The 27,429-nt window shown below is 40.8% G+C and overlaps 1 protein-coding gene and 1 long non-coding RNA gene across 15 annotated transcripts in view; one reads left to right on the top strand and one right to left on the bottom strand.

Moving 5' to 3' along the window:
- The window catches only part of UBE3A (ubiquitin protein ligase E3A), a 102,179-nt gene extending 90,690 nt beyond the window's left edge, over positions 1–11,489 (top strand). For all 11 annotated transcript variants that reach the window (XM_033190759.1, XM_033190764.1, XM_033190761.1 and 8 more), the window contains 2 exons: positions 8,594–8,737; positions 9,547–11,489. In XM_033190759.1, the coding sequence (XP_033046650.1) occupies positions 8,594–8,737; positions 9,547–9,667 (265 nt within the window). In that variant the 3' untranslated portion in view covers positions 9,668–11,489. The remainder of the gene's footprint in view (positions 1–8,593; positions 8,738–9,546) is intronic.
- Positions 1–27,429, bottom strand: part of LOC117070982 — a 149,660-nt gene that overhangs the window by 70,322 nt on the left and 51,909 nt on the right. The gene's annotated exons all lie outside the window — the stretch shown is intronic.

Below are 27,429 nucleotides of genomic sequence, written 5' to 3'. Positions count from 1 at the left end.
ATTTTAATAAAAACTGTTGGCCGGGCGCGGTGGCTCAAGCCTGTAATCCCAGCACTTTGGGAGGCCGAGACAGGCGGATCACGAGGTCAGGAGATCGAGACCATCCTGGCTAACACGGTGAAACCCCGTCTCTACTAAAAAAAATACAAAAACTAGCTGGGCGAGGTTGCGGGCGCCTGTAGTCCCAGCTCCTCGGGAGGCTGAGGCAGGAGAATGGCGTAAACCCAGGAGGCGGAGCTTGCAGTGAGCTGAGATCCGGCCACTGCACTCCAGTCCGAGCGACAGAGCGGGACTCCGCCTCAAAAAAAAAAAAAAAAAACTGTTAGTCTCTGCCTTTTAATTTATTTATTTAGACCATTTCTATTTAAGGTAATTATTGATATATTAGGGCGAAGTCTGCCATTTTATTGTTTGTTTTCTGTTTCTGTCTTCTGTTTATGGTTATTTATTTATTTATTGCGTTCCATGATTACTTGAATATTTTTTAAGATTTTCCCTTGATTTATTTGGTGTTTGGGTTTTGTTTGTTCGTTTGTTTATTGTTTTGTTTTGTTTTGAGACGGAGTCTCGCTCTGTTGCCCAGGCTGGAGTGCAGTGGAGTGCAGTGGCACAATCTTGGCTCACTACAACATCGGCCTCCCAGGTTCAAGCAATCCTCCTGCCTCAGCCTCCTGGGTAGCTGGGACTAGAGGCACATACCACCATGCCTGGCTAATTTTTGTATTTTTATTAGAGATGAGGTTTCACCATATTGGCCAGGCTGGTCTCGAACTCTTGAACTTGTGATCTGTCTGCCACAGCCTCCCAAGGTGCTGGAATTACAGGCATGAGCCACCGTGCCAGGCCTTTTATGTGTTTTTTATAGTTTTCATGGTCATTGTGGGCATCACATTATAGATAATGTGACTTATCACCATTCACTGCCATCAGTACCATCACTTGGAATGAGATGTGGAAACCTTAATTTCAGTTACGTCTCTTTTCCAACTTTTAAATAGTATTGTTTTGAGGATTAATGCTGTTAACAGTTTTTGTATCAGTTATCCAATATGACTTACAGAACTTATGAAGGGAGGGATGCTTTGTTGTATGCACCCATGTTTCTGCTATTTCCATTATTTTTCCAAGATTCCATCTTTTATTACTTCCATTAGCCAGTCTTCAAAGGCACGTCTGCTAGTGAGAAATTCTTTTTGTTTTTCTCTTTCTGAAGATGACTTTATTTTCCCTTTATTCCCGAAGAATAGTTTTATTTATGTTGTTTGGGGTTCGCTCAGCGTCTTGAAGCTGTAAGTTTGTGTCTTTTGCCAAACATGGAAAATTTTCAACCATTACTTCTTCAGGTGTTCTTTCAGCGTCACTCTTGTCTCCATTCTAGGCCTCTAATGATACAAATGTTGAGTCATGTGTTATTGTTCCCCCATGCACCTGAGGTATGGTTCATTTTTCAGTCTATATTCTCTCTTTTGTTCAGATTTCTGTCCTTTGTCATCTTCACTCTACTGTTGAGCCCATCTAATGATTATTTTTCTCCTATTGTATTTTTTAGGTCTATAATTTCCATTTGCTTTTTTTTCCTTGTAACTTCTGTTTCTTTGCTGAGATTTTCTATTGTTTCATTTTTGAAACAGTAGAACTTGTAATTGCTTGTCAAATCATTTCTATGATGGCAGCATTAAGATCCTTGTCGGATAATTTCAACATCTTACTCATCCCAGTGTTGGCGTTGATTTTCTTTCCTTCATGTGATTTTCCTGGTTCTTGGTATGACAGATAAGTTTTGGATTGTGTCTCGGACATTTTAGTTTTTATATCAGGAGACTCTGTACTTTAAAAAATTTTTAACTTCAGTAGTAACCTGTTTAGGTTTAGCATGTAGGTACTAGCATATATTTGTGGGCTGTGGTTCCAGTGACCATTTTTCAGAGCCTTTGTGGTGCTATTTTGGTTTGTTGCTTTTATCTCAGTCCACTGCGGCTCGCACTGGTTCCAGTAGTGCTGCTTGAGGGGGCTTCTCCAGGCTGAGCTGCGCAGAGTGTGTTTGGGTGAGGGAAGAGCACCCCCACTAGATTTTCGTGGGCCGGAGAGTGCTTCCTGAGCCTTGTGCCTATTGTGGCAGGCTCCCCCTTGCTGGTGTTCCTGGCAGTGCTCCTGACCACATTGTGTCCCTGGGCTGTGGAACACTTCCGGGAAAGGTGAACACTCCCAGGACCAATTACAGCAGAATTCCTCCTGCCAGTACACAGTGTCACTGTGTCTCTGGACCATCTAGGAGAGTCTCAGGCATGGCTTTACTTCTTTTGGATTTTAAGATTTTTCCTCTGCCTTCAGTTTCTAGTAGTATTGTTCTGTTTTATTCACCTTTATGTTTCTTCTAGTTTAGTTTTAGTTTCTTTGTATTTGATGTGATTTTTTTCCTTGCATTTCTAATTACTCCTTAGTTGTGTCATGGCTTTCTTTTCTTCAGTTACCCTCATTCGAAATTTCCCATTTCTAATGATCTGTTATTTTTAAAATTCTTTTTAGCTCAGTTTGAAATTTGTTTACAGTTTTCATGTTTTATTTGCATATTGTTTGGTTTACTTTCATTTTCTGTAGGGACACCATTCTCACGTATATGCACCTACTCTTTCTCTAATAATTATACTGTTTCACTCTGTTCTGTTGGTTATGTATTTATTTTTCTTTTTTTTGTGAGGGAAATGAGTGTCTCATACTTGCACGAGGGAGAGATGGGCCAGGATAACTTTTCTTGCTTTTTAGGGACAGGGAGAAGTCTGTGGGTGTGTGTGGTTTTTTTTTGTTTTTTTTTTTTTGAGACGGAGTCTGGCTCTGTCGCCCAAGCTGGAGTGCTGTGGCCGGATCTCAGCTCACTGCAATCTCCGCCTCCTGGGTTCACACCATTCTCCTGCCTCAGCCTCCCGAGTAGCTGGGACTACAGGCGCCCGCCACCTCGCCCGGCTAGTTTTTTTTGTATTTTTAGTAGAGACGGGGTTTCACCGTGTTAGCCAGGATGGTCTCGATCTCCTGACCTCGTGATCCGCCCGTCTCGGCCTCCCAAAGTGCTGGGATTACAGGCTTGAGCCACCGCGCCCGGCCACAAGTCTGTGTTTTTGTAAAATGGTCAAAAATATGCCCTTGTGCTTTCTGAAACTACCTTCTTTACTCCTCTACCCCACACACATATTTGAACTTTTTTTGGTCTTTATTATCTTTGATCTGGTCCATTTGGAAGTTATTCCCACAAGTTTTTCCTTGGTACAAGGTTTGTTTTCGCGGGAGGATTTGGTATTCGGGAATTTTAAGGTCCCAGAGCTTACTGCATCATGATCCCTTTGTAATCATCTGCAAATTAGATCCTGTAGAACTTTTTTAAACTTTTAGCCCTGTTTTCAGATTGGCCTGTGCTTTCCAGTGGGTTGGCAGTGTTGAGGTTTTTCCTGTTCACAGGGCTGTAAGAAACCCAGTCAGTTACCTTCCATCTGCTTCCTTACTAACCAGTCTTGTACTTGTCAGAGCTTTGTTTTGTCCACTTATATGCAATGGTTCATGGTTTTGTTGTAGATAATGTCTCTGGGTCTTTGGTTTTCTCAGTTTGCTCTTTTTGTAGGGGAGATTGGGAGGGAATAAAACCAAAAAAATAAATAAATAAATAATAACTATGTCACTGCTGTCATCATCTTGCCAGAACGTGCCATCTGCCCTTCACCTGATTTTCGTATTTATCAGTATCATTACCTTAATCTATTATCTCATTGGGATTGCAAAATGGCTGTTTAGGGGGAAAAAAATTCCATCTGCTTGTCCTACATATATACCTGGCATTGTTTTTTCTCATGGGTGCCATTCGATTACCTTGAACAACAGTTCTACTGAAAAGGCATGATCAAATAGATTTAAGGTTTTTAGAGTAAGGAGTTAATATAATAACTTTAATAGTGACAATTTAATTTTGTTTTTTGGTTGGTTTTGCTGCCTTTTTGAATATTAAGAACTCATGAATGTTTTTGTATTTAATACGTTTCACAGTCATTACTCTAAATGATACTCAAATTGCTTAGCCTTCGTGTGCTTTTAAAATGACTGTTAGATTTTGAAATTTCTAGCTAATCTCGAACATTCATTCTCAGGCCTGGAATAAGTTATTTTTCCAATAAATTGTTGGAGAATGGCATTTAGAAGTCAGATTTTAGATGCAAAGTATGGCCTTTGGTTTGAATATTACTACTTGTAGGCCTGATCAGGATAGAACTAGGAAAATAATCTTTCTAGTGTATCCTGAGAATCATCCTACATCATTGCAGAGGTGTTTTCCATTTTGTTTTATATGACTGAATACTGCTACTTTGTGTGGATGCAGCATAGCTTATCAATATTTATAGGCATCGAGGTTATTTTTAACCTTTTGCTATTAGTACTAATGTCACAGTGAATCCTCTTATGTTCATGCATTATTCCTTACATATGTAAGGTATCATTAAGATAAATTGTTAGAAGTGGGATTGTTGCATCAAATGGTAGATGCATATATAATTTTGCTAGATACTGCCAAATTCTCCTTCACAGAAAAGTAACATTTTGCATTCCCACCAGCAGTTTACAACAGTATCTCTTTTCTTAAAACTTTCCAAACATAATGTGTTGTTAAATGTGGATGTTTAATCTGCCAATTGAGAAATGGTATTTTACTATACTTACAATTTTTGAGTTTACCTCAGTTATGAATGATGATGGACATTTTTTCTTGTACTTAAGAGCTGTTTATAGTTTTATATGGCCTTTTGCTCATTTTGCTGCTCAGTTGGTTGTTTTCTTTTTTTTTTGAGGCGGAGTCTCGCTCTGTCGCCCGGACTGGAGTGCAGTGGCCAGACCTCAGCTCACTGCAAGCTCCGCCTCCCGGGTTTACGCCATTCTCCTGCCTCAGCCTCCTGAGTAGCTGGGACTACAGGCGCCCGCCACCTCGCCCGGCTAGTTTTTTTTTTGTATTTTTAGTAGAGACGGGGTTTCACCGTGTTAGCCAGGATGGTCTCGATCTCCTGACCTCGTGATCCGCCCGTCTCGGCCTCCCAAAGTGCTGGGATTACAGGCTTGAGCCACCGCGCCCGGCTGGTTGTTTTCTTCATTTTTAGAAACTTCATATGTTAAGGAGATTAGTCCTTTAACGCTAGTAAATTTGCAAATATTTTTTCCCAGTTTGCCATTTGTCTTTTAACCTTGCTTATAGGATTTTTGCCAAGTGAAAGCTTTTATGTTTATGTAGTCAGCTATTAATCTTTTTCGTTATTATGCTTCGATACGCATTTCTTTAGTTAGGTTTATTTTATTCATTTTCTTTGTTTTTTAATTTTCTAGACTCTATCCTCAGTAGAAATTTTAGTCATATTGTTTCTTCTTTGGTCACCTTATAATAAAATTAGCCTTTATTTCTAAAGTTACTTTGCATATTTCTTAAGTATTTTTTAGTATTCTTATTTCTATTTAAGATGTGCTCATTTCTCTCTGAATTTGTACTTCTCATCATTGGTGGTCTGTCTGGTCTGCTGCTACATTCTCCCTTTGTGTTGGAATGTGGTGTTACAGGTTTCCTGTTGTTTATGACTGAATTTTTCTGGTGTACTTTTGTCTACCGGAAAGTATTGCTTCTCATTTGCCAGACTCTTTCCATAATAACTTTATTTGGCTTAGGAATTCTGTTTTTCTTGTTTATGTTTCTATAATAGATGTTACTTTTTTCTGGACATGTTATTACTAGACCTCAGAGTGGAGCAGAGAGGAATTTGTGTGGCTTTAGGGGTCTTGGCTGAAGGCATCCCTCTTCTGTTGCTTTAGTAAGGGCAGAATCACCACTTTCTGATTTTTCAGCTCCATCCACTTAATGAAGATTCTTTTTCATTAGCTGCTTCCACCCCTTTACAGCCACTTAAGGGACACTTCTGCTTTCCAAGGTACCCCTCTTCCTTTCATGCATGGTGCCTTCCTGAGCCTGCCATTGCTGGACCCAAGTACTTTTCTGTAGTCCTTCCTTTAACCAACCCGTTGCCAGTGCTCTAACCTGCCCTCAGTAGTGCTCTGTTGAGGGGCGGGTGCGGTCTGGCCTTAGGTGATCCCTAATCAGTATGATTCTGCACAAGCCACTCTTCGATGTAGCTCCTGCTGGACCCTGCTCATTTCCCCACTTCTATGGTATTTGGAGTTTATTGCTCTGTCTCCTAGTTTTACTCTAGACCTAAGTCATAGGGGTTTTAGAGATGTTAGTAGGATGTGATCAATACAGCCACCACTTTTTTGTGGAAACTAGAAGCTTCTTCATTTTTTCTTCAGCTTTCTAAATAAATGCATTCTTATTTAATTCAACGTGTTACTTAGTAACACACATAACACTTATAGGAAGAGACAAATTTTGTTCCCTAATTGTTTTCATTGTATAAAATTTTTAAAGGTTTCATTTAAAAGAAAGACCAAAGCAGCAGCTCCGTAATGATATAGCCAGACTGGTCATTGTGACCACTACTCATCTGCCACTTCCTGCAGGGTCTGTCTCTCCTTTTCGGTGGTGCTCTTTGATCTGCCTCCTTAGGTGTAGCTGGTTCAGTTAAGCTTCAGAGCCCCACTGCAGTGTGAGGAGGCTTTATCACCACCCACTGCAGGGCAGCTTTTCTGCTGTGTGCTCCAGCAGACTTGTTTTCTCTTGCCAGCCTCCCCAAAAGGAATGTCATGAACTGGCGTCTGATTCCTCTCCTCCTCAACTGAGGGATGCTCCTGCTAGTGTCATGTCCCGTTGTCTGTGGCTGTGTGTTTCTTTTTTGTTTTCTCTGGCTGACTGGTAGATTCGTAGAGGGGCAGGGAAGGGACGTGGCAAGAGATTGGAGAAAGCCAAGAATTCTAATAAAACCTTTAATTTACTTCAGATAAATGGTGTTGCAGCAACAAAAATGCCAGCATTTTGGTAATAAAAATAGTATGTTGGAATATTAGAATATCAAAAACTAGAAAATTGTAATTACTGATTTGGAATGTGTGATGTTCTCTGCTAACATTCTGGAAAGAATTTTTTTGTTGTTGTTGTTGAGATGGAGTGGTGCTCTTGTTTCCCAGGCTGGAGTGCGATGGTGTGATCTCAGCTCATTGCAGCCTCCACCTCCTGTGTTCAAGCGATTCTCCTGCCTCGGCCTCCCAAGTAGCTGAGGTTACAGGCATCCGCCACCACACCCGGCTAATTTTTGTATTTTAGTAGAGATAGGGTTTCAACATGTTGGTCAGGCTGATCTCAAACCCCTGACCTCAGGTGATCCACCCACCTTAGCCTCCCAAAGTGCTGGGATTACAGGCGTGAGCCACCACACCAGGCACTGGAAAGAACTTTCTGAATACATATTAAAATGCATTTTATATAAGCGACTAAAAATACTTTTTTAAAAAAATGTTTTAATCTTAACATTATTTAGCTATGGACCAGGCGGGGTGGCTCATGCCTGCAATCCCAGCACTTTGGGAGGCCAAGGTGGGCAGATCATGAGGTCAGGAGATCGAGACCATCCTGGCTAACACGGTGAAACCACACCTCTACTAAAAGTACAAAAAAATTAGCCAGGTGTGGTAGCGGGCACCTGTAGTCCCAGCTACTTGGGAGGCTGAGGTAGGAGAATGGTCTGAACCCAGGAGGCGGAGCTTGCATGAGCTGAGATCGCACCGCTGCACTCCAGCCTGGGTGACAGAGCGAGACTCTGTCTCAAAAAAAAAAAAAAAAAAAAAAAGAAAAAAAAATTATTTAACTATGAACTAGTGTATATGTTTTATAGATGCCTGATTATTCAAACAAACTTCATGATTGCACTTTATGAGCTTGTATTTCGTTTTTTAGAACTCAAACTAACGTAAGTGTCATTAAAACATAGCTTTTATTACATAGATTTTAGGAATGCCAGAGGATAAATCATTCTCTTAAAATAACTGCATGTGGCAGAAATGTCAGAATAATTCTCCTCCTCCATACACAGCACATATTACTTGTTAAAAGTATTCAAGTTCATATAAAAATCGAACTTTTGTATTGCTGCTATTAGGTATGTATGTAGTTATTTGCATTTGGGGCCAGTTGGTTGGGGCAGGGGGTCTTTTTTTTCTTTTGTCCTTAATCTGTATCGCTTTTCCCCCCCAAAGTTGAGTTAAAGGATGAGTAGACAAGGAGAATAATGGAGAAAGGATAAATAAAATATATACCCAAAGGCACCTTAATTTTTCCCAATATTCCTTTCAGTCTTTCTCAATTCATAGGATTTTGTCTTTTGTTTGTCACTGACTACATAATGTGGTTATACCACAGTCATTTCCTGTTATTACACACTTGGGTTTTCTTAATTTTTTACTATTGTAGTACTAATATTTTACTATATTGTAATCTAAATTTTTATGTATTCAGAACTGTTTAAGATAAATTTGCTTGGAAATTATTAAATCACCAGAAGTGATATTATCCTGATAATTAACTTCTAAGTTGTCTCTTAATATAATTTAAATGCAAATCATAAGCTTATATTAGTACCAGTCATAATGAATGCCAAACTGAAACCAGTATTGTATTTTTTCTCATTAGGGAGTTCTGGGAAATCGTTCATTCATTTACAGATGAACAGAAAAGACTCTTCTTGCAGTTTACAACGGGCACAGACAGAGCCCCTGTGGGAGGACTAGGAAAATTAAAGATGATTATAGCCAAAAATGGCCCAGACACAGAAAGGTAATTATTAAGTGGTGACTCTATACCTACTGAAAACCTTGCATTCCTCATCACACACATATGAACTGTCTTTATAGTTTCTAAGCACCTTTGTGATTTTATGTACAAATCCTCAAATCATATTAGACAATTGAGAAAATATTTTGCTGTCATTGTGTGGGGAAACTTTTAAGGAATTGCCCTAGTTAAAAATTATTATGGGACTCACATTGGTTTGGAATTTTTCAAATTAGTATGATTCATTTACTTTTTTGATTCCCAGCTTGTTAGTTGAAAGCCATGTTACATGATAATCTATTTAGAATGGTTACATTGAGGCTTGGAAGATTATCATTCGATTATGCTAGAATCCTGTTATCAAATCATTTTCATAGTCATATTGCCAGCAGTATTTCTAATAAGCATTTAAGAGCACACAGTTTGAAATCTTGTAAACCAGGTTTGAATATTTTCTCCACCTTAGAGGAAGTTACTTCTCAGTGACCTAACCTCTGAAGTGCATTTACTGATGTCCTCTCTGTGGTTTTGTTGTGGAAAGATTTAGTGAAACGAACTGTAATAATTAAATACCTAAAACAGTATCTGGTATGTAGTAAAAACTCAATGGATAAGTATCTTATCATCATTGTTACTAGCTTTGAGTAATTTATAGGATAAAGACAAACCGATTCTTGGTAGTTACACAACAAAAAGTTTATAATTTGCATTAATGTATAGTTTGCATTGCAAACCATCTCAACTATATACAATTCTAAGTGCATTTCCCATGACTTATTATTTTCCTGTTTTTTCCCCTTTTCTCTATTTAGGTTACCTACATCTCATACTTGCTTTAATGTGCTTTTACTTCCGGAATATTCAAGCAAAGAAAAACTTAAAGAGAGATTGTTGAAGGCCATCACGTATGCCAAAGGATTTGGCATGCTGTAAAACAAAACAAAATAAAACAAAAAAAGGAGGGAAAAAAAAAAAAGAAAAAATTTAAAAAATTTTAAAAATATAACAAGAGGGATAAATGTTTGGTGGTGATAGTGTCCCAGTACAAAAAGGCTGTAAGATAGTGAACCACAGTAGTCACCTCTGTCTGTGCCTCCCTTCTTTATTGGGGACATGTGGGCTGGAACAGCAGATTTCAGCTACATATATGAACAAATCCTTTATTATTATTATAATTATTTTTTTGTGTGAAAGTGTTACATATTCTTTCACTTGTATGTACAGAGAGGTTTTTCTGAATATTTATTTTAAGGGTTAAATCACTTTTGCTTGTGTTTATTAATTACTGCTTGAGGTTGAGCCTTTTGAGTATTTAAAAAATATATACCAACAGAACTACTCTCCCAAGGAAAATATTGCCACCATTTGTAGACCATGTAACCTTCAAGTATGTGCTACTTTTTTGTCCCTGTATCTAACTCAAATCAGGAACTGTATTTTTTTTTTTTAATGATTTGCTTTTGAAACTTGAAGTCTTTGAAACAGTGTGATGCAATTACTGCTGTTCTAGCCCCCAAAGAGTTTTCTGTGCAAAATCTTGAGAATCAATAAAGATGGAAGGGAGAAATTGGAATGTTTTAACTGCAGCCCTCAGAACTTTAGTAACAGCACAACAAATTAAAAAACAACTCATGCCACAGTATGTTGTCTTCATGTGTCTTGCAATGAACTGTTTCAGTAGCCAATCCTTTCTTAGTATATGAAAGGACAGGGATTTTTGTTCTTGTTGTTCTTGTTATTTTAAGTTTACTGGGGAAAGTGCATTTGGCCAAATGAAATGGTAGTCAAGCCTATTGCAACAAAGTTAGGAAGTTTGTTGTTTATTATAAACAAAAAGCATGTGAAAGTGCACTTAAGATAGAGTTTTTATTAATTACTTATTACCTAGATTTTAAATAGACAATCCAAAGTCTCCCCTTCGTGTTGCCATCATCTTGTTGAATCAGCCATTTTATCGAGGCACGTGATCAGTGTTGCAACATAATGAAAAAGATGGCTACTGTGCCTTGTGTTACTTAATCATACAGTAAGCTGACCTGGAAATGAATGAAACTATTACTCCTAAGAATTACATTGTATAGCCCCACAGGTTAAATTTAATTCAAAACATGTTAAACATTACTTTCATGTACTATGGAAAAAGTACAAGTAGGTTTACATTACTGGATTTTCAGAAGTATAGTAGTTTCCCCTTTCCTAGTCTTCTGTGTATGTGATGTTAATTTCTTTTATTGCATTATAAAATAAAAGGATTATGTATTTTTAACTAAGGTGAGACATTGATATATCGTTTTGCTACAAGCTATAGCTAACGTGCTGAGCTTGTGCCTTGGTGATTGTTTTAACTGATTACTGCAGATCAATCTGATGATTTGTTTGAAATTGGCAGGAAAAATGCAGCTTTCAAATCATTGGGGGGAGAAAAAGGATGTCTTTCAGGATTATTTTAATTTTTTTCATAATTGAGACAGAACTGTTATGTACCATAATGCTAAATAAAACTGTGGCACTTTTCACCATAATTTAGTGGAAAAAGAAGACAATGCTTTCCATATTGTGATAAGGTAACATGGGGTTTTTCTGGGCCAGCCTTTAGAACACTGTTAAGGTACATACGCTACCTTGATGAAAGGGACCTTCGTGCAACTGTAGTCATCTTAAAGGCTTCTCATCCACTGTGCTTCTTAATGTGTAATTAAAGTGAGGAGAAATTAAATACTCTGAGGGCGTTTTATATAATAAATTCGTGAAGAAATGTGTGCTCTTCAGTTCTCAAGTTTTATTATTACGGTACTGAAGTTCTACAATTGTAATAATGTATCCATATGACAAGTTTTAAAGTGATAATTGAAATAGGTTATCAGATACAGAATTCACATCAAGTAGACTTCTAACAGAGTCAAAATGAACCTACCCTTAAAATTTTAGAGGGAAAAAAATCAGTTGCACAGACGAGCTGCTCTAGCTTGCTTAATTACGCTAGGCATGTTGTCACTTCCCTTACTTTTGCTGCATGGAATGTCCCTGACCAATAAGGAAGAGGAAAACAGAGAAATTTTGACGATAGTGGATGCTTCCTCTACCCCAAATGTTATGTTATAAAAGTACTTTTTTGCCCAGGTACTCTATTATATAGTTTGGTTTTCTTTGAATTAGACCTCAAATCTCCAGGAAGCTCTGGAGGGAAAAAAAGGAACCATAAACTAAAGTAACTGGTTTTCCAAATAAATGCTAACTTTTTTTAACTTTCATTATAGAACATTTCAAACATAAAACATGAAAACAGCCTGCAGCCAAACTTTTCTGGACCTTGGCAGCGCCAGCAAATGAGCTGGTCATCCTAACCTACGTTTCCTGAGATAACTACTTTTGGGGATGCTTGCTTGTATAGGGAGATCCATATCAAAAAGAAACTTGAAAATGAGGCTTCAAACAGAACTTGCTGATGTTATTCATCCCTCCTCAGTACAGATACTCTGCTAGAACAGATGGTTGTAATGGGGCAGCATCACTCCCTGTTCCCATTAAAAACATGACCCTTCTGAGATTCCAGGCCCCTTTCAGGAATTTTTCTCAAGAATTCCATACAAACCGTCAGAGAAAGAAATGTCGTCCCAAGAGACCAGTCCCTGTGCACTCTCGATCCCTTTACCTGCTTACCGCAATTTTTTTTCTGACTTTCCACCAGTGTCTGTCTAAGGGCCATCTGTACCCCTCCCACACTTCCATGGGCCACTATATAATCCAAAACACACCTTCCATTTGCTCCCTCATTTGGTTGCCTCCTTTTACCTCAACAGTGTTAGTGTGTAAAGAATTGCCTGGGGAGGGTAGAGGGTTTTACAAGTACAGAGTCCCAAGTCTTTTTCTCCCCTTCCTGTTAGTGGGTTGGCATTTGTTAACAGCCACTGCAAGATCTTGATGCAGGTGTGGGGTAGGTATCACTGTGAAAGGCTACTAATCCATGACAGTTTCACTGAAGGTACAGTCTTCAAGGATCCTTATAACCTCCTCATTGCCAAAATCAGTAACACTTACCTATAACCTTGACTGTACCCTAACTTGAGCTGTTGCTTCTCTGGCTGCTTATTTTTCTTTCCCAATTTACCCAGATTTTGGGTGGATACTCCTCCAATTCTGCTTAAAGTCCTTACCTGTTCTTGCCCAGTCCTCTCTGGTCAACCTCAGGCACTCCCAAAGATTCTTCCCCAATTCTGTATCTTCTCCTCAGACCTCTGTCTCCAGGATTTCTTTCTGCTACCTCAAAGTCAGTAGGCCTAAAAACAAAATTCTTCATCTTGCATCTCTATCAACCATTCTTTGTTTCTTTTTACGAAATGTAACCTTCACCCCAGTCATCAAATCTCTCATTCCTCAATTGTCACAGGTTGTCAATTCTTTCCCCGTAAACCCCTCCGGTCATTCCTCCTCTATTTATACTGCCCTTACAGGTCCTGATCCTCCGACTCACCTGGACACTCTTAGCAGCTGCCTAATTTAATTCCCTGACTCTGATCTCCCTCTTCCAATCCTTTTCATTGTGCTAGAACACCATCTTTTTTTTTTTTTTTTTTTTTTTTGAGACGGAGTCTCGCTCTGTCGCCGGGGCTGGAGTGCAGTGGCCGGATCTCAGCTCACTGCAAGCTCCGCCTTCCGGGTTTACGCCATTCTCCTGCCTCAGCCTCCCGAGGAGCTGGGACTACAGGCACCGCCACCTCGCCCGGCTAGTTTTTTGTATTTTTTTTAGTAGAGACGGGGTTTCACCGTGTTAGCCAGGATGGTCTCGATCTCCTGACCTCGTGATCCGCCCGTCTCGGCCTCCCAAAGTGCTGGGATTACAGGCTTGAGCCACCGCGCCCGGCCTAGAACACCATCTTGCTAATTTTAATATTCTCTGCGTTCAGTGCCTCCACAAATCACCCCCTCACTGACCTTTCCAATTTGGCCGTGTGTTACACACTTTTCTCCCTGCATTCCTACCCAGCATCTTGTCATATTTCTCAAATACTCTTCATGACCAGATTTTTAAAGTACCTCATCCATGAAGACTTCATCAGCCCCCAAAGTGCCTCCAATGCTTCCATGGTAGCACGGCATGGTGGGGTACATTTCGTAGTTGAACAGTGAGGAGTCACTGGAATTCTTACGGAGTGTCTTAGGATCTGCTCTTGATACCCCTTCCACATTTCAGTTCAGGAATTTTTTTTTTTCTTTTAATAACCTTTGCCTGGAGTGTAAGTAAATTCATGATGGCTATTGTCCCTTTTTTTAAAAAAAAAAACATTTTGCCTTTCACATGTTATTGCCTCCATTTTTCTGTTACCTTGTCAGTGTTGCCACCTAAATGATTGAAAATGACCCAGCATGCAGTAGAATGTAGTGAAGCTTCCTATTTCATCCATTTTTTCATAAGTGCATTGGTATCTATATATCCATCTGCCCAAGCACCAGTTGTTGAAAAGACTGTTATTTCCCCATGAATGGTCCTGGGACCCTTGTCAAAGAACAGTTGACCATAAATGTAAGACTTTTTGGATTCTCAGTCTTAACTCTGTTGTCATATATGTCTATCCTTATACTAGCACTGCACTGTCTTGATTGCTGTAGCTTTGTACTAAGTTTGGATTTGGGATGTGCAAGTCCGCCAATTTATTTTTCCCCAAAATCATTTTGTTTATATTCAGTCCCTTGCATTTCATACGAATTTTAGGATCATTGTGTCAATTCCTGCAAAACAGCTGGGCTCTTGATAGGGATTTCGTTGAATTGGTAGATAAGTTTGAGAAATAACTGCTATTTTAATGGTATTAGGTTTTCTGTTCCATGACTGTGGGATGTCTTTGCATTTGATTAGGTCTTTAGTTTATTTCAGTGATGTTTTATAGATTTCAGTGTACAAGTCTTGACGTCTTTAATTTTTTTCTAAGTATTTTATTGATGCCACTTTATATGATTATTTTCTAATTTTTATTTTTGTATTCATCACTGGTCTTAGTAATAAAATTGATTTTTATATGTTGATCTTGTATATTGTAGCTTTTCTAAAATTCAATTTTTTTTTGGTCACTTAGTATTTTCTGCTTATGAGATCATGCATCTTTGAACAGAAATACTTTTACTTCTTCCTTTCCAGTCTAGATTCTTATTATTTCATTTTCTTGTCTTAGTGTACTGGCTAGCACCTCCAGTACAGTATTGGCTAGAAGTGACAAGAGCAGACATCTTTTTCTTGTTCCTGATTTTAGGGGGAAAGCATTCAGTCTTTCAGCATTGAGTATGATGTTAGCTGTGGGTTTGAATCAAGTTGAGGAAATTCTTTTATTAAACCTAGTTTACTGAGTGTTTTTTAATCAAAAAAAAAAGGAGGGGCTATGGATTTTGTCAAACGCTTCTTCTGTATCAAGACTGTCATGTTGTTTTGTCCTGTATTCTGTTAATATGTTGTATTAATGGACTTTTGTATATTGAATTAACCTTGCATTCCTGGGATAATCTCAGTTGTCCATGCTACATAAACCTTGTTCTATGCTGCTAGATTTGGTTTGCTAGTATTTTGTTTAGAATGTTTGCATGTATATTCATAAGGAATATTGGTCTGTAGTTTTCATATTATATATCTGTCTGGTTTGGGGATGAGAGTCATACAGCTCTCAGAATGAAATAGGGGCTTTCCCTGTTCCTAAACCTACTGAGGTATTTTTTAAGTGAACTACTTGGAGACCTTCAGCTGTGATCTTTAGATGCTAGGAGACACAGGGATGGTACCTGACTCTGAAAAGGGTCTCAGGGTAAGATGTGTCGGAAGTGGCCTGTGGCAACTAACTAAAGAGTACTCCCACCAATAATGGAGTCAAGATGTATGTTTCCCAGGGGCCACACTGGGAAAAGAGATGGACTATGAGCCATCTGGAAAAGTACCCTGCACAAGTGGGCTGCCTGCCTGGAGCCAGGCACCCTGCAGCTGAGTGCCATATAATGTTGAAGCTGTTGAAGGAGGAGAGGTTGGAAGCTGCCACCTTAGAGAATCTCAGTGGTGGTTCCCAGCAGTGTGTATTCCAGGAAAGAGTCATTCCCCACCCAGGCTCAAAGTAATAATTAACAGTGACTGGATAAGGCAGGATCTTTTCTTCTAATTCCCTCCCCTCCAGAAAGGGCAGCAGCAGCTCTCGAATGGGAAAGAAGGTGGAGGGAGGAAAAGAAAAACCGATTTCCCCACACTGCTGTCTTTAAGCTTCCCACTCAAAGGCCTCAGTAAGAGGCAGAATTGTTTTCAATTAAGAGAGAGTTTGGCGTCTTGATGTTTCAAAGGTGTGAGCTTTTTAATACCCTAGAAAAACTGATGATTTTTTCTAGGCATTTTTAATACCCTAGAAAAATTGTTGATTACCAAAAAGGGACCAGAAAAGCTACACAGCCTGAGATTTCATCCCCAGAAAAATGAATCCAGAGAGCAGATTTACAGGAAAAAAAAAAAAAAAATGTGTTCTGCCCCTGCCTCTCCCACACACACAGTGAGAAAGAAAAGAGAGTCTTCATTATTTGGCAGATTAGACCTGGGGAAAGACTCGGGACATTTAGGATGATGATATTTATGATGAGGAAGATTTCCATGGGAAACTTAATTTTTAAGTTGTCTCTAATCCTATTCCAACTGAAGTTTGAATTTTTTTCCTTTCATTAACATTTACTGAGCAAATACCTATTGAATGTTTGCCATTTTGCAGGGTGCCATGGATTTCAGGCTGCTTGAGAGCTGCTTTGTTGAATCAAGGAGTCTACTACAGGGAGACAGTCTAGTTAGAGCAGGCATAAGTACAAACCACTAAGGATAAAAGAAGTATGTGCAAGCACAATGTGGGCAGAGAATTCGGATCCAAAAATACTGCAGATAGGTGATGAAGGTCAAGCCGAATCTTGACAGACAGGATAGGTGTATGTGAGGCAGATAGGCGGAAGCTCTTTAGTATGTCTGAGTGTCAGGCTCTAAGGGATCAAGATGAGATTGGGATAATGAGGGCCTTACAGACCATACCAAGGACTTTGGACTTTATTTTGCAGATGTTAAGAAGCAAAGACATAATCAGTTTTACATGTTATGTTTTTTACAAACTGAAAGAGTACAAGTGTACATGTGGTCTTTGCAGTTAAGTTATTGCTGTAATTTTAAAAAGGCAGACAATCTGAGGATAGAAGGGAGGCCAGAGTCCAAGAAATGCTAGGGACTCGGTGATTGATTCAGTGCCCATGCATGGGAGAGTTAAGAGTCAAAGACAGCTCCCCCATTTCAGGTTTTGAGAGCTGGGTGGACAGTGTTGCTGTTGGGTCTACAGAGAAGAAGAGTGGGTTTTGAAAGGAAATAGGGATATCCAGGGAGAGCTGTCCTGAGGCAGTTAAAAATACGGGTCTAGGGAAAAATGTACACGGAAGATAAAAATGTATGACTCCAGCACATAGACCATAGCTGAACCCGTGGTCAGGAAAATTATCCTGGAAAAGGCAGAGGAGAGAAGGACAAGGATGGGATCCATGGAAATGCTAGCATTTGAGAGTTACACAAGGAACCCACAGCAGAGGCATATGAGAAAAAGCAGGTTGGTTTGTCTGCTCCAGTAGACAAGACACCAAGCTCCGAGGGCAGAGACTTTGTCTTTTTCGTGGCTGTACCTCCAGGGCACAGAGCAGACTGTACATGTGCTTTGTGGATCCACGCAGTTACTGGGGTGTCTCAGAAACTTTCCATCCTCCTCCCTACTGTGTCTGCATAACCCTGTAAACTCCAAAATCATCAGTTACATCAATTACATACATTACATAATGATGTAATGACTCTGGCATCCTAAAGATCCCATCGCTCTGCCTCACACTGGGGTCTTGCCTACTTCTCCGTTCCAAAAGGGGACAGTAGTGGTATCAAATCTGTTTCTTGAGGCAAATGAAGTACCTTGCTCCAAAATAATCACCCACAGCAGGCAGGTAACCTCCAAGTGCTTCAAGCTGAGATTGAGCAGGAGGATCCCAGCTCATCACAGCTGGGTGGTAAATAATACACTTGGGCCCAAATGGAAGGAAATGCATTACCCTACGATGCATTTCAGAAGTTACCCCAATATGCTTGCATCCAGGCCCTAAATCCAGCAAAAAAAATGCCATGCCATTCACCTTCAACATGCGTTAATGGAACTGAGATATATTTCAGATTTAAATTGTGTTCCCCAAAGTATTCATTATTCCATAGTGCCTATTACAATCTGTATTTTTATGTTTACTTCATGACTGCCTAATTCCCTCCTTAAATGTTAAGCTTCATGACAGTAGGAACGTATCTGTTTTATTTGCTCCACCGCCCCGTACACACATACTTGTTGAATGAATGTATGAATGCCCCTGTGATTGCAAAGTCCAAGGGCCTGATTTGTCAACCAGACTTCCAGATTTCTACAGAAATTGCCAGTAAAAGGTAGTATAAGAATGGTTCCTGCATGTGAAAAATGATCTTGGATGGAGCTGTTCTGGCATTCAGCTGCTCCTCATACTCTCCTGCCACTGTGCAGGGACAGCACAACCCCCATGTTGCTTTCTTGAGTGTAGCTCATTTCAGAAAAGCAGTAAAAGGAGAACCCACTTGTTTGCTTTATGTTCCTAAGAAGGTGTTGAGTAAATCAATCATGTTATCCAAAGTGACTTTAATTTTATGAAGGCTCCTTTGTTTCTCTTGCACTCCTTTCTACCCATCTCTACTCCCACCTCCACCCCCACCCTCAAATCATGCTATAATTTCCATTCACTTAAGGGTGGCTTTTATCTCATCACAACCATCTGTGTGCTTTAAATAGCTTCTGCGTAACCGAAGTGGAAGTAGTCGTGTAGAAGAGCACATGGCCACTCCAGGGAACATGAGAAGCCTCTGCCTGAAGGTGGGCCTCCCTTCTGTCATCTGATCTCACACATGGCACTGCAAACCTGCAGTTATTTAGCCATGTGCTTTGTGACATTGATTTCACTTTCTTGGGTTATTCTTTTTTTTTTTTTTTTTGCAACGGAGTCTCGCTCTGTGGCCCAGGCTGGAGTGCAGTGGCCGGATCTCAGCTCACTGCAAGCTCTGCCTCCCGGGTTCACGCCATTCTCCTGCCTCAGCCTCCCGAGTAGCTGGGACTACAGGCGCCCGCAACCTCGCCCGGCTAGTTTTTTGTATTTTTTAGTAGAGACGGGGTTTCACCGTGTTAGCCCGGATGGTCTCGATCTCCTGACCTCGTGATCCGCCCGCCTCGGCCTCCCAAAGTGCTGGGATTACAGGCTTGAGCCACCGTGCCCGTCCTTAGGGAACTTAAATATTTAAGAAACAAAGATTACTCAAAAGAGAGCTGTACCATTATTATATTCACTTAAGTGAAAAACTGCCGCCTCCCATATATATTTATCTCATGACCACCTAATTGATAAAAATATGTTAAATGTTGTCATATATTGCCTCAGGGAAAAAGTCTGGGTGTTGACTGGAGGGACTGCAGGATAGCCAGACATTCGATACCTGCTTTTGTGACAAGCTAAGGCAATTGGATTTTGGTGGCTTAGGGGTAAAAATCGCCTGACAGATCATCTTGCCCAGCCCTCAGGATACAGAGGAGAAAACTTAGGTCTCAAGCTGTGAAGCGCTTTGCTCAAGAGCACTGGCTATTTCACATATGTAACAAGCTCCTACTTCATGCTCATTTCACAGTAGCGTGTCACTTTCAGGTCAGCTTCCTTCAGTGGACATTGTCTTCGCTTAATTAAATGTCAGGAGGTCCCCCCAAGAAGGCTTGACTCAAGGAAGCAGGAGGGAGGGCAGACCCTCCCAGTTCTCTCATTGACTAACTTTCATTTGTTGGATTGTTTTTACTGATAAAAGTTCAGAAATTAGAGCCAGGTTCCTGTTCCTGTTCCCTACCCAAGCCCCTAAAGAAGCAAATTAGTGAATGTTCCCCAAATTCTTTTACTTTCTAGTATGCAGTAAGCAATACTGCCAAAAAGTTTCCCAGAGTCATGTTCCTCTTAGATATCTTTCCTTGAAAACTGTTGTTTGGCATGGAGATCCAAGCTGGTGTGGAAAGTTCCAGATGCCCTGGTCTCAGCCTCAGCTGCCCTGCTTTTGCTGCCTGTTCTCACTGCTTGTCTCCATGTTTCCATTTGAAGTCCTGCAGTGCTACTATGCCCTGAGTTCACTTTCTTACTGTTCAATCCTGCCTTGCTTGCCATGTTTTATAGATGAGGAAAGCATTTTCTACCAGAGCTCAGGAGCAGCCTTGAGGTCAGGGGTAAGGTTTTTCATTGGTAAGTATTCAGTAGTTGCTGAATGACAATTGGGTAGAAAAGGAAGGGGTGCCTTTCTTAGAAAAAATGTCTATTATTTGTGGTAATGAAATTGCTTCCAATTGATTTTCTGATCTCTTTGAGAACTATTTACTGCCCTCTTCCTGCATCATGCATTCTGATTTCTGGGGCATTCAGTGCTCCCTCCCTTCCTTTATTCAAGGGGCTCTTGGAAAAGAAATCTTTGAAGAGAAAATGTGTGGGCAGTGGGAGACTTCTGATTCTCTACACCAAATACTCAGCCCTTTCATTCATGAGAAACCCCCGCTTTAGGATGGCGTGGATCTGAGTCGGCAGGCCTGGGTTCATTTGTATATACTCCAGATTGTGGAGGTTGTTCCTGGGTCTTGGCCTTTTATTTTGAAGGTGCTCCACACTTCTGTCTCTATAGACTATGTAATTAAGAAGCTTGCCTTTCGATTTCCTGCCAATGGCTGGATCTTGAGGATCACTGTACAATGCTTGTGTGCCCCACTGGAGAAGTCTCGTGGCACCTTTCCCCTCCCATAGTGATGGAATGCTGTCCACAGAAAGCTTCTCTTCACTGTTCAGAGACTCTAAAGAGAAAACCTGAGCTGACTTGCTCTGCCTACTGGGACCTCCTTATAGTCACCATTGCCCTCACACGCTTTTCCTTGGAGTCTGTCTTTAGGGTCGCCCTGGGAGCTGCCTGGGCCTCCACCTTCTTAAGCAGGCCACTCCTGAGAGCTGGGTAGAGACTGTCTTTGTCCAGACTGTCTGAAGAGCATCTTGCTGTTAACCTTCCTCTCCTGTTCTTGACTACTGCCTTCACTGCTGCCTCGCTCTCATCTACCAGGGTGGTATTATAAAGTATGTCCTTGAAGGTGAGCTGGTTGACCAGCTCCTTGTTGCCTAGCAACCTAGGAAATTGTCAGAACAATCGGGCTTGCATCAGCTCTGACCTTTGGAGCTTTGACTGGCATTATTTATAAAAGGCTTTCTGCTCTGTTAGTCGAGCATTGGCTTCATATTTCTCCATGGACTCCAGAAAACTGGGTTTCTTTTTCGCAAGTTCTCTTGTTTCCCGTTGAAGAACAGAATTGAGTAGGGCTTCTGTATTTCCTTGAGTTTTATGCTCTCTCCAAATACGGTGTAGCACTTGCTTCCCTGGTTGCCAACGCTGGCCGACCAGCTCTGGCAGTTGCTCTGCTTGTGGTTCTTCCCTGAGATGCTCAGTTGGGCCTGGGAATCTTCCATTTCTCTGCCCACCAGGGGACCTGGCAGTCAGTGTTCTGTCAAAGACCTGTGAGGGTGCTTAGTGAACTGTGGGCACTGTGACCACAGGGTTCTATTCCCGGTCCACTGTTTGTTTTTAAGAACTCTGTAGGTTGACAGGACATGCTGTCTGGTGGCCACGTGCTTCTCCCAAGAGTATGGGTCCTGGGAGACATGTTCCCTGGCCTGCTTCCTACAGGCCTAGCTTCCACCTAAGAGCTCTCCGCTTCCCACGGGGATGTCTACCGTGTCTCTGGGTGATAGGAGTGGAATCGTAGGGGCAGGACTGAAAGGTCTGTATGTTTGCTTTTCAGTCAGGTACAGGTGTTGGAGGTTTCTTAAATGTGATTTCTTTTGATCTCCCTGGCAGGCAGTGATGGGAAAGTTTTTAGTAAGGTTATTAACAGAGACAAAGGATTTAGAGTTAACATTTAATAGGGGAATTTTTCTAAAGGATGGTTGAAAATGATGCATTATATAGTTTTACTATATGAACTTTTCAAGGATGGAATTAGTCAATCTGTAGAAATTGGGCTGCCTCTGTTATTGTGATATATTAGACCGTATTGAATGATGAGACTTCCCAAAGTTTTAAAACAAACAAACAAAAAAGGAGGCAGAAGAGGAGAATGAGGATATAAATGAGGACACTCTCGCTGAGGACACATCAGCTGTTAGCAGTCTGTCTCTGTGTACTGAGCTTAAGAACTGTGACTTTGGTTGGATGTTAGACCTTTTCTAACCAGCTTCAGACATGGTAATCTTCACATAAGCTGCTGCATTTGTTCTACCAGAAATTTAGTCTGTTGTGTGACTCCAGCCACTTTGCAACTCAAGATTGTTACTTGTTCAGGTTTCTTTCTTTAAATAGCTAACCATCTAACAACTACTATCTATATGATGGTTAGCCATACAGTATATACATCATCCATATCCTTTCCTCTCCTACTGTCTCACTCCTATTTTCCAGTCCATCAACATTTCTCCTCAAAATCAACAGACCCCAACCTCTTTTACTTAAACATTGTATTCCTGAAGTAGTCCTGCCCTTTCCTTCTGCCTACCAAGCCTCAAAGATTTCTTTTCCATGCATCTAGACTCTGCCTGGTTGTTCTCCTTCCTTCAGGGTTATTTCTTTGTCAAACGCTACTATGTATAAAAACACAAAGCTTTGATAATTCCTTCTGTCCCAAGGGAGCCTTACGCTTGGCTGACATTTTGGGTAAAGGTGGTATTTTTATTAGTAAAATTAAATGGTACAGAAGTGAATTCTAAAATTAGTTACATAAATCTAAGAGAGTTTTCATGAATTCAGGTTGCCCCAAAGATTTAGACCATACTTCTTCCATGGAATGACTGCCACGCAGTTTGAATGGTTGACCTCAAAATTATCCCCAGCCCTAGAAGTACAGTAGGTATATTAGTCTAAGGCAGTCAGGGTAATGCTATCATCCCTGCCACAAATTGGCTTGGAATGGGGATAACCAAAAGCACTTTGAGCCTGTGAGATTTGACAAGAGTGTTTACTGTGAGCCTGGGGAAAGAACATGCCTGCTCCCATGTGAGAGTATGAAGAAACGCTGTGCCTAAGCAAGGAATCATGTGGCTCCAGTTTTTACTGTCAGCCTTTCTACCACCAAGGAGACCAGCCTTGAGATGATGCAGATGCATGGACAGCTGTGTGGAGGATAGAAGAATCCCGTTTTTAAACCACATGGCTGAGCTATTTCATTAAGTCACCCCCAAAGTCTTCAGCTAACAGTATCTTAACTGGTGAACTCCTGTGACTGATACAGGAAAATTTTACTTCTTAACCAACTATGATAAGTCCTTTGTGCAGGAAGGAGGTTTTGTGGAAATGATGTTGACTCACTGCACACTGTACAGGAGGGTGTCTCTTTGACACCACCAACCTTAAATAGTAGGAGAGCCATCAGAGTGGGTTGGGTGGTTGGATTGCTTTATTGCAACTAACAAAGGGTCAGTTGTGCAGTTGTTCACTATCTTTCACTTCCCCTCAGAGCTGTATCTCCTAGCCCATGGCCCTATAGGTCAAAAATGCCAGTTTGTTGTACGGTCAGCAGAGCCCAGTACTATGCTTTAAAACATTCGGGGATAATCATAAAATATTGAACAGATGCTGCCTGTAAACAACCACTGCAGCCAAGAACAGTCTGCACCTGAAACACTGCCTGCAACTATAAATATGCCCATATGCTTGAACAATTTTAGAGTTGTAAAAATCTTGTTTTTATAAGCAATTAGTTTCATCCCTTATTATATGAGGATTAACTTTGCAATGATATACTGATGTTAACCGAGAAAAGGATCAAAAAGGCCTTGGTTGTGGTGAAACCCAGCAAAATGTGGGTCTGCAACAAGTTCCAGATGAATATCCAACAGCACTGTCCCAGTTTGATTAAGGTGATGACACCCCTACCATGGCCACAGGACCAGGCCATTTGATTTTCCCTAGGGTCATAGGAGTGTTAGCCCAGGTGATCAGCTCAACACCCCTGAGATCCATGAGGTATATACTTTGAAATTTCAATTCCATGACTACTGACTGCATCTCAATCCTATGTTAATACTTTCTTGAATAATATTGTTGATCTAGTTATCCACTTTGGAAACTTCAAAGACATCGTCTTCAGCCCTTTGTTTCTGACGCCCTATCCAGTTCTCCAGTTCTGTATACACCATCCCAGAAATGGTCCTCACATCCAGTTAATCTCTGACACAGACTAATAAGCCTTTCTACAGCTTCAGTATATTCTCTTCTCTGCTTCTGGAACCCAGGATGTAGGTGCTACAGTGATACTATCTTTGACATTCCATCTCCCTGGAGAATTTGGAAATGGGGAAATAACATTCCTCTTAGCAAAGCAAGATGACCAGTCCTGTAACCTGAGCCAAGGCACTGACCCTTCTGTGAAGGCCTATATCCAACCAGCCACAGGAACTTCTACAGAGAGACTGAAAAAGGCCAGCCCTGGAGGAGCCAATGGCCAGGAGAACATAGGCATAAAGCCTGCTAAGGATGTAGCCCATCATCCCTAGGAGTGGATTCCCATAAGGAATAGGCACTTCGGGCACATGCGGCCCAGTGACACCAGCCACTAGGATCTTCTGACTCTCTCCTTTATCATGTGAGTTCATTTGTTTATTGTGTGTTTAATGTGAATTCCGCCTCCCTAAAGGCTGAGAACTTCCTTTGGCTCAGTCTTCACTTCATTCAGCCTCTGACTTCCAACTGATGCACCAAGCCAATGTGCAAGAAAAGTTAATAAATAAAAGTAAGATTTATTACAGAGCCAACTGAGCACGCATATCTATATGGAGGAGTCCCTGTGTCACTGGAACATTGTAGCCTTTCTCTACAACAGTCCCAGGCTAGGCAGCTCTTTGTAGGCCCAAGGGAATTGCTGCATAAGTAAGGCATGGTCTTTCTTGACTACACATCTTGTATACAAGGTATTAAGGCCCTTGGCCACCTGACTTTGGCCCATTTTTTCAATCTCAGCTCTACCCTAAATTCCCCACATAGGTCGTTGATTCGCCAATGAGGTTATTCTCCTGATCTCTGTGTGGGTGCTTATACATAATGGAATTGTGTGTTTTTCTCCTGTTTAAAGTTTGGAACATCATGTTAGCCATCATTTTATTCTCTTCGCTTTCAGCGTATTGCACTCACATACTCTATGTGGAATCAGTGCTACCCATTAGACCCAAGGCTCCTCAGTGGGAAATGGTGTCAGATCTCACAGAGAGCAGCTTCATGGAGCTCTAGGTTCTTCAGGCTTCCTTCACAGCCTGAGCTCCATATTTAAATCCAGCATTCAACCCTAACCACTGCTGTTCACTAGCATCTGCTACATATTCTTGCTGACTGTGCTTGCTCTTGAAAGATACAAAAGATACAAGATGCTTGAAGCTTCCCTCCAACAAGTGAGAATTCACTGAAGCTCAGAGGCAGCAGGAGCTCCCATCTGCTCTGAAATGGTGGAAAGTAGGAAAGGTGTCCAGAGGTGATGTGGCCCAAGTGATGACATCTCTGAAGCACAGATGGGCTAAGAGTCACCTGTATCCAATACTCAAGTAACACCTGTCAAGTTGTGGAAAGTTCCTTTGGGACATGCCAAAGTTACATGGAGAGCTAGAGCTAGAACTCAGACCTGGGAAACCAGACTTCAGTCTCTGAACTGCACTGGGTTCTCTGCTCAGAACCTTACTGGGGAGAGAACTGACAAAAGGCAAGGCTAAGGAGTGCTCTTTGTGGATGCAGCAGGAGGAGAAACACCCTTCCAATGAGGGTCTACACAGAGTTCAAATATCCCCTTTATTCACACTGAACACGAGTATGGTTTTCCTCTTTTGCCCTCTGCACAGGTGGCATAGAAGGCAGCACCTGATCCTTCAGGTCTGGGGGAGGAGTCCCCAGAGAATTCATAGATCTTGGAAACCCTTCACGTCAAACTGACATCTGCTTATGTAGCTCAGCTAAATGTGTTAGTCATTTGTCAGTCTGTCGTCTAACTCTATTATCAAACACATCTTCCCAAAAACAAGAAGGGGAAGGGAAAAAGGAGTCTGGGAAAGGAGCACACTTTCTACCACTCCTGTAAACAGTGAGCTTTACTCTGCAATACACCAAATGGAGGGAGAGAGGCTATGAGATGGGCACAGTCAAGAGCCACCTAAGGGAAGTGGGCAGAACTCCAGAAGACTTCCTAAGGAGGCATTTATTCTTTATGATTCTTTGAAATGTTCTTTTTAAATCATCTTTGATTTGACTTTCGCTCTACAAGTATCACAAGGTAAGACTCATCTGTGAAACTAAGCACATCCTATAGTCAAACTATGAAATCTTGTACACACATTAGTGGGGCACTGTGACACCACTGATTTCCTTAAACTGAGCTCCTTTCAAGGTGTTTTGACCTAACTGGCCTTTGGGTCAGATACAGCTTTTACATACTTTTGGTAGGTAACTACCAGTTCCTATTTGTCAGGGAAAGTGGGTAGGAGTTAGCTATTCCCCATAACCTTGATAGCAGCTTATAAAGAGCCAGTGTCAAATCAATTTGTGCCGCATGCATTATTTTTAAAGCATTTCTTAGAAAGCACATACAGGAGTGTTCATGCAAGAGGTACTGTAAGCCCTTTGCTTTCAGGGCTTACAGCCTCTCAACTTAAAGGTTTATTACACAAGTTATTTGTAACAGTGACCAGCATTAGGCTCTGCTGTGTTAACTACTGGCATCAGTCAAAACATGTTCGCACCTCATTTCTGTATATGTTTATATGTTTAGGGGTCAAGCCCTGTGTGTCCTTTCTGAGGGCCATGTTAAAGGCCTCCTCAGATTCCTATACCTTATTCTTGCAAGGTGGAGAGGTTCTCTAGAAGTATTTTAGCCAGGATACATATATTGAATGCCCTCAACTTCACCAATGCAAGCCAGTTTCTAACATATAAATTAGCAAGCCACTGATTTTACCAATAAAAAACCCATTTCTAACATTTACTACGGAATTAGCAAACTTTCTGGTGTACATTGGATATCGAAGCTCCAGAAACAGACTCAGAAGAAATAGAGACCTGTGAAATGACAAATAATTTAGACCAATCCTCTTAAAAGAAGTTCAACAAAGTACAAGAAAATATGGACAGAAAAATGAAATTTGGAAAACATATGAAAAGAATAAGAAGTTTAACAAAGAAATATAAACAAAAACTAGAAATTCTAAAGATAAAGGATACAGTAACTGAACTGAAAATCTCAGTAGAACACTTCAACAGCAGACTTGATCAAGCAGAAGAATCAGTGAGCTCAAAGGTAAGACATTTGAAATTATCCAATGAGAAACAAAAAAGAATACCTGTAAGAATTATAGGACACATCAAGCTAGCTAACTTTTGCATAATAGGAGGTCCTTAAGGAGAAAAGAAAGAAAAACGCCTAGAAAGCATATTTAAAGGAAGGAATAGTGGAAAAATTCCCAAATCTGAGAAAAGATGACAAAATTCAGGAACAGGAAGCTGAGATCACCAAATTCAACCCAAAGAGTTCACCAAGACACATCACAACCAAATTATCAAAAATCAAAGA

The sequence above is a fragment of the Trachypithecus francoisi genome, unplaced genomic scaffold, assembly GCF_009764315.1.
Source record: "Trachypithecus francoisi isolate TF-2019V2 unplaced genomic scaffold, Tfra_2.0 Lachesis_group3, whole genome shotgun sequence".
In the NCBI taxonomy this organism is placed as follows: domain Eukaryota; kingdom Metazoa; phylum Chordata; class Mammalia; order Primates; family Cercopithecidae; genus Trachypithecus; species Trachypithecus francoisi.
Note: the sequence above shows the minus strand (reverse complement) of the source record. Positions and strands in the feature narration are given on the sequence as shown.